Genomic DNA, 12,505 nt, shown 5'->3' on the forward strand with positions numbered 1-12,505 from the left:
GGAGAGACTGAATGGGTCTGAAGGGGACTGTGCCATGGATCACACCACATGACTGCATGAGGCTCCAGTAGCCAGAAGAGATGGTTGAGTGTACTCTAGAAGCTATTGAGCTATGATGGAGGGACCATCAATTTCCTATCCCCTAAGCGTGGGATCGGAAGGAGGGCCTGGCAGGAGGTGGGATTACAGCAGCTGGTATGAGTTTTTCTCGTGCCCACACTTGGACTGCAGGGCAGTCCATGTGGCCACCTCAAACACCTTGTGCACCTCATCCTTCATCGTGATTGAGAACTCCAGGTAGCTGAAGGCATATTTCATTCATTATCAATGTGAAGGGAAGACAGCCGTCTGCTACATCACATACACTCCTTCATGTACATCAGGCGGGTTTTTTTGCTGTTATCTCCTCCAGCAACTGCCTAGGCCTGATTCTTCATAGCGAGTATAATATGAAAAGATAGCAGTAGTGAGGGGATATAGCTGCAGGTTCATCTGAATATTTTGTTTATTGTTTAGTTGATAGTTGCACATACATACTAGGGCTGTGATAGTATAATCAATAAGCTGGTAATGCTGTCAACCACATGCAACACTGTCCCCTCCCCCTCCAAGTACATTTTTAATGGGCTCATTGAGAGGCTGACTCAGTCCTGGCTTGTGCTGGGACCCAGCATGAAGCCCAAGCTGGCTTTTAGTGCTTTGACTGCAGAGCTGCAGCAGGGGTTGATGTCCTGTCCTGGGACGAGCTGGGACTGAGCCAGCCTGCTCACGAGCTGGCTCTAAGTGCCGGGACCCAGCATCAGCCCCTGCAGTGGCTCTGCATTACAGGTGTTTGTCGTGCAGAGCCACAGCGGTGGTAGTTGCCAGACCCAGCACAAGCTAGGATTGAGAGCTACCCCTTATTGATGAATTGTGTAGTTGACAAAATGAATGTTGACTATATGATTAATGAATTATGCACTTATTAACATCCCTAATACATGCCCTTTTATTATATGTGGAAAGGAAGCATGGATCAGTTGCCAAAAAATAAAAAACTGTTTGGGCCATATATAGCATGTACATATGTGCATATATTTATAGTTTATGAATGTTCAAGTAAAATACTGTGAAAATGTAAAAAAAAAAAAAAAAAAAAACCCCAAAACCCTATTTGCAACATGATGTGTGTCCTACTTGGAATATTTTATTTTCTGCATGGTAACTGTAGGGAGGGTTCATTTGGCTATGAAATATATGGGCGGGGAAAGAGGCAGTGTACATATATGTGTGTGTGCACGCACACCCAATTTAGTAGTATTCAAATAAAATGCATTATATATTTATATATAAAATAAGTATTTCACTGAAACACATTTGCAGGTTATCAATGTTTTCCAAGAATGACTGTAATGAGGACTTTTAATCACATAATCATCTATTGTTATCAGAAAGTATCTTTAACTTTTAATTTATCTCCAGGGTAGCTTCTTACACAGCCATGCCTTTGGGATGCTTTTTTCTCAGGCAATGCATCCTCACCTCCTTAGATACTTTTGAAAATCTCACTAGATAACAGTCTACATCCTTAGGCACTTAGATACCTTTGAAAATCTGGCACAAAGTCATTTTTCAAACTGGGGCTTATATTCCTAAGTGGCTTAGGTGCTTGGTAAATGTTTCTCTTAGTCTTTTTACTGGTAAAAACATCTCCCTGTCTCCCTTCTCAGAACTACACCTTAGGTGCCAGCCTCTATGCAGCATATGGGTGATGTATCAAGTCAGATAGCAAAAGTGACAATATTTATCATTTCTGCAAAGAGCAAATGAACAGCTTTGGAAAGAAATTTAAAAAGAAAGGCAGTATCCTGGCTATCACATTTTTTAACTAACACAACTGTCACATAGATATTAGATATCCTAATTAGATATTCAGAGATAAACCATCTAACTCTTTTTGTTTTCTCAGTTAACAGCACTCATGAATTAGGTCCTTTGGTAGATATCAGAATTCCTGCAAATGAGACCAGCTTGATATTAAGTAATTTAAATTACAGCACACGATACAAGTTTTACTTTTATGCCCAAACATCAGTTGGATCTGGAAGTCAAATAACTGAGGAAGCAGTAACAATTATGGATGAAGGTAAGATGGGTATGTATAAAGACAGTCCATTTAAGTTTAAAGAATCATACATGTTTTATACAAAATGTTAGTACTTTTTTTCTTGCTGTTGCAATCTTTATTAAAAATGATCTAGAGCATCCCTGGTTTTAGTGTGCACTAATATGAGCTATTTAAAATAGATTTTAAAGAAAAGATGTGCAACATTTTTCTTTCACAACCGAAGCTTGAAAAATGGGTGGAAAAATCTACTTCTGTATATCACTTTCCTTAAAAGACCTAGGTTGCTTTCTTTTCTGGGATAAGATGTGCCTTTCAAAGTTTTAAGTGCCTTGCCCAAGTCATCCATACCATACAATATTCTGCTTCCATGACCTCTTCTGGTAACAAGTACAGTACTTTGTTCCGGTTATTATCCTATGGCCAATGATAAAGTCATGAAATGCTGCTGGATACCATTTGGCTAGTAGAAATATATAAAGTACAAAACAATACAGATCTCTAAATCACAATAATTTATATATACTCTAAATGATTTTTGTGGGCCTAGTAGGAACATGAATGCACTGTAAATGTAGTACCACAGCTAAACAAAGACCAGCATGTAATATGGTCAACAGTTAAAGAATCTGGAACAGCTGCATGTTATCTTAGGAGTAAGAGTATCTCTCTACAAGCTTACGTTGTTTTAGGCATATTAGATTTATGATCTGGTAGAGAATTCTTCGTTGACGGTGCTATCTTTTAAAATATTATGGAAATTCAATTTAAACGATAAAAATCTCTGGAAATTTTGTGATGTAGCCTTTGATAATGTTGCACATCTTTAATATTAAAATCTGTTTTATTGCAAGCTTTAGATTTACTTGTTTCATATTTGGTAAACTTATAGTTGGAATTGCCATATATTGGTTGGTATGAAACCCAGTAAATCTAATAAGGTGTATTCCAGTTATATCATAAGGTGTAACTTTTTTTTAAAAGTGAATGTTAACAAGCATGAACAGTAAAGATTAATAAATGCATGTATATTAACTTATAGAATACACGATCAATGCTCAACATAAGTGTGTGTTTAATTTCTTATTCCCTTGATCTTTTTTACTTAGTGCATGCTTTTATGGTTTATAATGAAAAATTGTATTTATATGTATGTTCCTTTGGTGTTGTATCTAATTATATAGTGTCCTATTTTTATTTTCCCCCATTAAAGCTGGTATTCTTCCTCCTGCTGTAGGTACAGGCAAAGGTAAAATAAAACTGCATGATTTTGTAAGTGTGTGGATTTTTGCAGTGTTCTAAATGGGGAAATTTCTGCTGGTAAGGAGAGAAAATACTGGCCTATATATGGTTGTATTAGCTATTAATTGAGATTGGGGGAACTGTTTATATAACAGGCTGCCTTTCTGATAAAGATGCACCCAATATCTTAATACTTACAGTCTGTACATTGTGCAGAGTTCCAGAGGAATTTGTTAGCTTTATTTCTGCAAAACCTAATTCTTTCTCTGCTTTATGAAGTTGCTGTCCTCTTTGTTCAGGGACTAGGCACAGAATCACTCTCTTACTAGCATGGGGTAAGCAGGCATTCTTTTACACGAGCTGGTCTACCTTACAGAGGTTAGCCTTTATGGATGCATGACATCTGTACAGTTGCGAATCCGGTGAGTCTCTGAGCCCAGCTTGACAGACTCAGACTTCTGGGGCTCACGCTACGTGCTAACAACAGCTATGTAGTCACTTGTGGCTTAGGCTCAAGCTCAGGCTCTGAAGCCTGTCCCTCTACCTAAGCTTCAGAGCCTGAGTATCCACACAGCTGTTTTTAGCACAAGCCTGAGTCTGCCAACCTACGCTCAGAGACTCACTCTTGCATTCTGTGTAGATGTACATAACTTGATATTAAAAGCACTCTACCAAGCATAGGTGCTCAGTCTAGGAATACTGAGGGTGCTGCTGCACCCCATGATTTGAAGTGGTTTCTATCATATTCAGGCTTTACAGTTTGGTTCAATGGCTTTCAGCATCCCCATTATAAAAACAGCAACTCTGCTGCTGTGCTCATATTATCTAGGAAGAGGAACATTCTTGCTCTGAACCATTGTCATTTTTGTCCATTTGGTCACCTTTCCTTCACTTACAATTTAATATGTATAGGAGGTATATTACTGACAGCACCTTAGGTGAGTTCCTCTTCTGCTGCAGGTCTGTACACAGAAAAAGGGCACAGAGGAGGGATCAGATTGAACAGATAAGCGACAACTTTCTTTGTATGACTTTTCTTCTCTTTCTCAGATTCACAAATCTTATGACTGAGCATTCAGGGCTATTTTCTTCAGTTATTCATCTACTGCTTGAGACACGCGTTCATCTTTGGCCTTGGATTTAGCTATGTTTATTCCTTTGTGTAGTAGCTGGTCCCTTTGTCAGACACAAAATTGGCTTTGTGCAGAATTCTTGAAGATAAAGCTTTCCTATTCTATGCACTTTCACACATATAGTTCTTGTAATAGCTTTGGAAAAGAGAAGCAGTTGTGACAGTAGATAAAAGCACAGCCCATTGGATGCATTTTAATGTAGTTATGATTTGTACAGATGTCTATGAATGAGTGATTTAACCATACACTTTACTGTGAAGACATAATTAACCATGATGAAACATTTTCTAAATTAAAATCAGTAGATTCTCAGAATATGGGAGTCATAAATAAATACCTATGGGCGCAGTATCCTATGAAACATTTTTATACACTTGACAACATAGAAAAATTGTCCAATAGAATATATATCTAAAGCAATCAGGTATGCTTAATTATATCAGTCCCGGAAGAACATACCTCAGTTCTAATCCAGTATCAGTTGACTCGGTCATATTTGATTTAAAGTATTTCTATTCTGAAATTGGATTTATAAAAATGGTACCTTCTTACGTTTCTGTTCTATGTATAGCTTACTTTAACAACTGTTTCTTTTTACTGCTTTTTCACGCTCCATTTATCATGTGAAAGGTCAATACCTCTTGGGAGCAAGGAATTGGATTCTTGTTCTTGGCAATCATATACTAAGTCCCAATGAGTTACAACTGTACAAAACCACTGAAAGAAAATTAGATTCCATAGGTATAACTGAGGGTCTAATTTCAGCCTTACTTAAAAAAAGTCTATGGTTCTTACGATTTCAGAGAAAACTTTGAAAATGTGAACCAAATGTAACAGAAGCTAGATATCTAAGTTCTCAGACCATCTGAAATGACAGGTGTGAAATGTCAACTGCCTGCCCCATTCATCCCACTGGCAATTAACTCAGGTAGTAATGATGATAACCAATATGTCAATGTAGTTAACTCTTTCCTGTGCTGCATCACAAACACTCTTCTCCCCACACTGACCATCAAGAAGCAGCTACCACCAAGAAGTCCAGCAGTGCATTGAACCCCATTGATAAGGAGACAAGCCCCAAAAGCACAGTAGACCACATGGTCTAGTTTTCAGCCTCTGCACAGTCTTTGAAAACAGCATCTCATTTTCTCGTCTCAAGTGAGTGGAGCTTATTTTCCAAGCAGAGCTTAGAAGAGTACAACTCTGTGTTTTTCCAACTTGACCCCCTGAAGAGAAACACATTTGAGGTGCAAGTCAGTGAGACAACCCGTGATGCCATATTCATAGAGTAGAACCGCACCTTAAAGTGCAAAATCAAGCAAAGCTATAGTAAGCAAAGGCTCTTTATAATTCCTCCAACTTTTTACCAGAGCCTCAAAATAAAACCTCTGCCTTTTGAATCAGTACCTTTCTTGCTTGCTATCCAAGCAGAAGTGAACTCTGAAATGGACTGTACACTACTGCTTGTAATCTTTTAAACAACAGTAACTTGTTTTCTAAGTTTCTCTTAGCTGTTGATTGCTAAGCTTGAGATTCTTTAAATTAGCTCTAGCTGCATTGGTCTGATCTGAATGGTAATGCTTCTCAGGGGAAGATGATTGCTTCAGGCATCCCAGAATATTTTAGATCAAAACTAAGAGAAGCAATTGCACATAAGGTAAAAGGTAAAATAGCCCTTTTAAATAAGAAAAAGGGGGAGGGGAAATGATGGGGGAAGAGATGGTTTCCTCTCTCTCCTGTGTGAAGTTGAACAGACAGAATATTGCAGTAATTTAGAGAAAGTAAAAGGAGAAAAAATTGTTCATACTTAGTATCCTGTACATATGAACCCCCATAGCCAGACTCTCATGTCTGGATAGACTATTTAGGCCAGTACATGGGAGGTAAGGGGAGGAAGGGGGGTCGAAGGGTGCTAACGCACCTCCCATGGTTCTCCAGGGGGCCAATTCTGTCCAGGCTGGGGAAGGCTTCAACATCTCCAGCCAGACTGAAGTGGCAGCCAGCTGCTTGCCACAGGCATCATCAGAGCTGACAAAGAATGGAATCTGCCACTCATTGCCCAGCACTGAAGGGAAGGGCACCGGCCCTCTGGGAGCTGTAGTCTTGCCCCCATCCCTCTGTGCTGCCTCTGAGAACTTCATTCCGAATCCGGGTCTCAAAGATCTCATAGTCAGGTGAATGGTGGGGGGGGGGGGGGGGGGGGAGAGGCGGGCGACTGCTGCTCTGCTTCATGTCCTCCTAACCGCAGCAATAGCATGAGAGCCCCTTGTCCACTGGGCAGACAGTCTGTGCCCTAAGACAGGTGGTGGGACTGGCTGGGCAAGGGGCTACTGGCTGTAGCAGGAAGGGCCAAGAGTGTAGCCTCTCTCCTCTCCCTCTCCCCCCCCAGCTGAGGTGAGTGCCCCACTCCTTGCCCTTTGCTGCTTAGATATATAGGAGTTGTTACAGAACAGGCTACTGCTGCTTAAGCGGTTGCTGTTGCTCAGCCACAGCTTGGTACTGACAGCCTCAGCCCATTCACCCCCATTTCTGAGGGGTGATTCCCCCCTTCACCGCTGTCACCTCAGTCCCACATTCTAGTCCCATAGGAAGTAAGGGTGCCATCCCTTTGGGTGGTATCTGATTCTGTTGCAGCTTGCTCAGAGGGGGGCAAGAGGATACGAGCAGGTTTGGAAATGCCACTGAAGCTACTACACTTTTCACAAAGCCATCACACTGTATCTGATCCCTCAGGTCTTGTCCTCAGAGGAAATTTGCACAGTAGTTTAGAGTCTGGGAGCTTAAATTCATACCTTTGCTAGAGACTACAAAATATTAACTGAACAGCCACACTGGATGTATGATTCCTTATAACAATTTGTGACCCCCTTAACTAGCCCATGACAGGGGAGTTCTTAAGGGGCTACTTCACCTTAAGTGGCCCTTTGAAAAATGTGTTAACTATTTATGCTAAATCATCTGTTCCATCTTATATTTGGCAGTGACACTGACTCTGAGTATATTTCCAAATTTTCTGTGAGGTAACTGCAAGTCATACTTCCCCTTTTTACCAAGGTGTGTGGAAGACCCTGAGCTACCAGCATGGGGGTAGACATGGTTCTCCAGAGCACAACAGGGTTAAAGCTAGAGAACAGATTTTGGATGTGGCTTCAAATACAGGCAGATTTCCAATTAGCGATTTGAACTGATGAATCAGGCCCGTACGCGGGGGGTGCGAAGGGTGTGAGCTCAGGTAAACATGCTCTAGACGGCTGGCTGGGGAAAGGCAGGAGTGGAGTGTTGCTTGAACCTCCTTCCGACATTCTTTGGCTGACTGGAGGAAGGCTGGAGCTGGATAAATGTGCCCCAGCCTTCCCTGGGCCAGCTGAAGCATGGAGGGGGAGGCTCGGGAAGATCAGTTCGCCACTCCTGCCTTCCCCCAGCCTGCCAGAGAATGCTTACTTTGGAGGGCAAGGGGGGGAAGGGGGCTCATATCCTTGCGGTCCACATTTACAAGAAAAAAAAAAAAAAGCACCCACTCACAGAAATTCCTGAGTACGGACCTGCTATTACATCAAGTAGGAAAATCCCTGGGGTGTTGGCAGAGCATAAAGACTTGAATTCCCACTCCCTTCGGTATTTTCACTGTCAAGAATCCTTAAACAAAAACCAAACCAAACAAAGGCGAGGCAGGAAACTCCATACCCCTTTATCATGCAAATCTTCCTTTTCCCCCACCAGCTTAGATCTCTTAAGAGGGAAACACAATCTTCACTTGACTGGATAAATTACCCTGTCACACTCAGTTTATTTTCCAATTTACAATAACATGGTCTTTGTGTTTGTTAACCCTGTTCTTTTTGACCATGTCCATGACTTCTCTTTACTCAGAATATGCAGCTCCTTATAAAGGTCGTTTTTAAAGCAACAGGTGGTTAAAATGCATTCTTCCAAAAACTGCATAAGTAAAACATCATTTGATATAAAATGTCGGCACTTAGAAGGTAGATAACTGCATAAATGTGTGTTTATGCTTCTTTTGCAATCCATCACCTGGCTGGACTTGTGGTTACTGAAATAAATGAGACAATTACTAAGAAGCTGAATACATACACACTACTGAACAACCAAAAACACGTCATTGAAATTACTTTACTTCAGGGCCAACTTCTATTATTAGGTCTTATAAGGAAGGGAGAAAGAATGAGATTTGAGCAAACAGCAAGATACATACCTTCAGAGCACAGGGGATGTGCTCACATAATGTACACAAAAAAGTGCAATTATTTGCATAATCTACAGAACTATTAACACTAAAATACTAACACTGCTAATCAAATGAATACATTAGCCTAGTATCTTATTCTTTGAATTTAGCTCATATAATGATCATTATTATAAGTTAGGCACTGAGTTTGAAACTATTCCTTTTTTGACTGTATCACTTGTACATACAATAGGTAGCTGTTTAGTGTGGACTAAAAACATTCTCATCTGCATTCTTATCTCTTAGTTTTAACTAAAGTATTGGTCATCTCAGTGGAAGTGGTAGCAAGTTTCTGCTTGCAGGAGATGAGACCACTTATTAAGGATGGGTCCTGTTGTTAGGGCACATACTTGCCTGAGGCTGAGGAAACCCAAGCATGAGTTCCTGCTTTGTGATAGGCTTCCTGCCTGATGCTAGGCAAATCAATTAGTTCTCTGTGCCTCAGTTCCCCATTTAAAAAAAAATGAGGCTAATGGTACTTTCTTCCCTGAGAGGGTTCTTGAGAGGCAACAATACTGTACATGGAAAGATTGTGTGGAACTCAGATACAATAATAAGTAGTTAAGATAGATTTTCTGCACACTCCTTTTTTTCTCTGATATGACTTGCTGTTGCTAGTTGTTTTCTCCTCAGACACCAAATCAGGAGGACAGAAAAGAGTATCACCGGTATGGACTGTGGGTGGGGAGAAAGCCACTCAGCCCTTAGCTCCAAGTGGAGTAATGTAGTGCAACTGCCTTTACAGTAGTTTTGTGACACCATAAAAATGCCTGATTTGTCAGAGTGTGCCTGTAAAATTATTTTTTGCCTTAATTATTTTCTTTTCTCTTCCCCTCAAACTCTGACTGAGACCCTTACCGCCTTCTTTCTTGATTATTGTAGCCTCTTCCTCCTTGGCTTTCTTGACACCATTGTAGTCCACCTCCTCCACCTTTTTTCCATATAAAATGCTGCTGGTAACATCACATTCCCTGCATATCATTCTGACTGTGTGAGTTCCTTCTTTCCTTTCCTTCCAGGGGCTCCCCCTCCTTTTGCTATATCAAGTTCAAGTTTCTTATTCTTGTCTTCAGGGATCTGCACAACTCTGTCTTAGTATCTTTTGTATTACAACCGGGCCACATGGTTCCATTAGTAAGGCCAGATTTAAACATACTGTTTGTTTGCTTTCTAATGAAAAATCACTATGCTTTCCTCCGTTCAGGCTCCTATGTGTTGAACACTCATCAGGAACTGGTCACTTCATTCTCCTTACTAAAATCCCTCCTGGATATTCATAATCAGGAATGTGAATTTCCTGCGGAACTCTACTACTAGATTCTCAGCAACTCAGCTAGCGTGAAAGTAGCCTAATACTTGCATCTCTGAATTCTAGAAAAGCAAAAGGCTCTTGCTGTTTCATAGGGAAATGAGTTTTATTGTGCAATAGCTGTTTTTAACAAAAATTCATTTCCCTGTAATTTTTTGTTTACTCTTGTCAATTCATGGCATATCTTCCCCCTTTTGTCTTTTCTTAGTTTACATTCTTGACGATATTCCTCATCTACCTATAGTTGTGTAGTAATGCCTCATAAAAGGCAGGTCTTATCAACATGGCAATAAACAGAAAAAGCACAGTGCAGTTGTACAGATAAATTCAATATCATTTCACTCTGTACAGGTCTAGAGATGTATGTTTCCTTCTCAATCTATCACTTTCTTCATGGAATAGTAGCGTACTATTCAAGAATCAGGGATTTGAGAATCCACATGAAGTCATGTTTGATGGTGAGTTTGTCACATGATAGGAGCATTACTCAAGGAATTTAAGTAGCTATTCAATTGAAATAAATATTGAAAAAATTGTATGTCAGTTTTAAAATGTTGTATTTCATTGCTCAGCTTACCAACTTGGTGCTCTATGTATAGCCTACTTATCTAGAGGAATGGTGCTAGTTAATGGTTGGAAGGTTATATGTGGCTATTGAAAGAGAGAGAAATAACAGGGGTTGTCATTGTTTTAAAAATAAAAATTATTTTGTTCCTGGTCCTCTGATCCTACAATTCGATCCAGGCAGGCGAATGTATGTACACAAGATAATTTTATTGAAACTAGTGGGGCATCAAAAAGTACTTCCTGTTGTAGGACTAGAGCCATAGTCACTAATAAATGTCAGCTATATTTTAGCTCATATCACTGCTATAGCATGGTTGACAGCGAGGTGTTTGTTGGCAGTAGCCTGAACAATAATCAGTCTGCCCATGTAAACTGGTTTGCTTCATAGTAACCCAGTTTTTTCTTTGTGGAGCGAATGTACTATCAAATTACTGCCTATATAGTATATTATATAGCTGCAGGAGCACAGAATTTAATACACATTTACTCTTTTTTGTGAAAAGCATTTCTTCACAAGAGTACTAAGCTTTTTTTTTTAACCAATTGGCACTGGTACAGTTTCAAAACTCCTGCCAATTGTTTTTTATACATTGGTGACGAGTGCTGAGAAGCCTGTGTCTTGTAAGCCAAAGGTTAATTGCTATTAGAGGTGCTCTGACCCTGAAAGCAAGAGAGATTTATGACAGACTCTGGGTGTTCAAGCACACAGAACCCTGGTTTTCATCACCTCAGGTTGCTGTAACTATATTGTGTTATGTAACATGCAGTATCATACAATGTGAGAACGTGGTGCATAAGACAGACTTTAGAAAGCCAATGAAATCACCCAATTTTTCTAAGACTTATGGGAAAATGTGTTTAAAAATCAATTTAAAAAAGGATGGGTATATAATTAATTGAACTCTTTCTTCAAAATACTGTCTTCAGTAAGAAAAACCTAGAAAAGAAATCTGAACAATTAGTAATCAATGAAGACCTTGTAAAAATAACCACTTAAAAGTATCAGATGAGAATATATGTGGAGAATTGGAACATGAATCAGAAAGTTGGGTTGATATGGAACCTAAAGTACAAAGAGAACAAAGAAAAATTACTCATACAAGGAAAATTTACCATGCCAGATGGTCTTTAATCTAGCAGTTCTAGAAATCTAACTAGATTAAAGGCTATAAAATGAAGTTGGAGAAAATTGAAAAGAAAATCAGATGAAAGTTTTAAACAGGGAATGTAGTTAGTCATTGGAACAGCCTACCCAATGCTATAGTTCATCAGTTCTCGAACTGTAGGTCACAACCCCAGAGTGCATTGCAACTCCACTTTAATGCTAGAACCTGGGGTCAACGCTGAAGCTTGAGGGCTTTAGTTCTGGATGGTCAGGCTCAGGTTACAGGGTTTCTGCTTTGCTGCCCCCCTCCGCCCCAGCCTTTGGGCGATAGGGCTTTGGCTTTGGCCTTCCAGTCAGAGTGGATGGGCTCAGATAGGCTCATTCTTCAGTTGCCCCTTCTTGGTGCCATGTAGTCATTATTCTTGTCAGAAGGGGGTCACAATGCACTGAAGTTTGAGACTAGACAATAGATTATCCTATCATTTGGATGCTTTAAATCAAGATTAGACATCTCTCTAAAAGACATGGTCTAGTTCAACCAAAAGTTATAAGGTGATGTAGCGCTTACTGGGTGAAATTCTCTGGTCTGTATAAGCAGGAGATCAAAATCAGGCCTTAAAACTTATGAAAAAACGTACTGTGACATTGACACTTATTTTTATGTATCTTGCATTCTGCCTGCCAGGGCTAGACTCAGTCCCAGTTGCTGTAGTCTCCTCAATTCACGGTTTGCTCACTATTAGCACCCCTGTATGCACTAGCCTACCTCAAAGTGGGTATGGTAAAGTCAGGACTGTAG

The 12,505-nt window shown here is 40.0% G+C and overlaps 1 protein-coding gene across 26 annotated transcripts in view; it reads left to right on the top strand.

Annotated features, from left to right (window-relative positions):
* NRCAM (neuronal cell adhesion molecule) overlaps window positions 1–12,505 on the top strand; it is a 283,739-nt gene that overhangs the window by 242,577 nt on the left and 28,657 nt on the right. For 12 of the 26 annotated variants that reach the window (XR_012904139.1, XM_075929879.1, XM_075929866.1 and 9 more), the window contains 2 exons: window positions 1,949–2,125; window positions 3,318–3,353. Coding sequence is in view for 25 of the 26 variants with exons in the window: in XM_075929879.1 (XP_075785994.1) it covers window positions 1,949–2,125; window positions 3,318–3,353 (213 nt within the window). In the remaining variant the exon portion in view is untranslated. Of the gene's footprint in view, window positions 1–1,948; window positions 2,135–3,317; window positions 3,354–12,505 lie in introns of all 26 variants that reach the window. The other 14 variants (XM_075929932.1, XM_075929947.1, XM_075929952.1 and 11 more) reach the window with 2 other exon arrangements.

This window comes from Pelodiscus sinensis, chromosome 1 (genome assembly GCF_049634645.1).
Source record: "Pelodiscus sinensis isolate JC-2024 chromosome 1, ASM4963464v1, whole genome shotgun sequence".
NCBI lineage: Eukaryota > Metazoa > Chordata > Testudines > Trionychidae > Pelodiscus > Pelodiscus sinensis.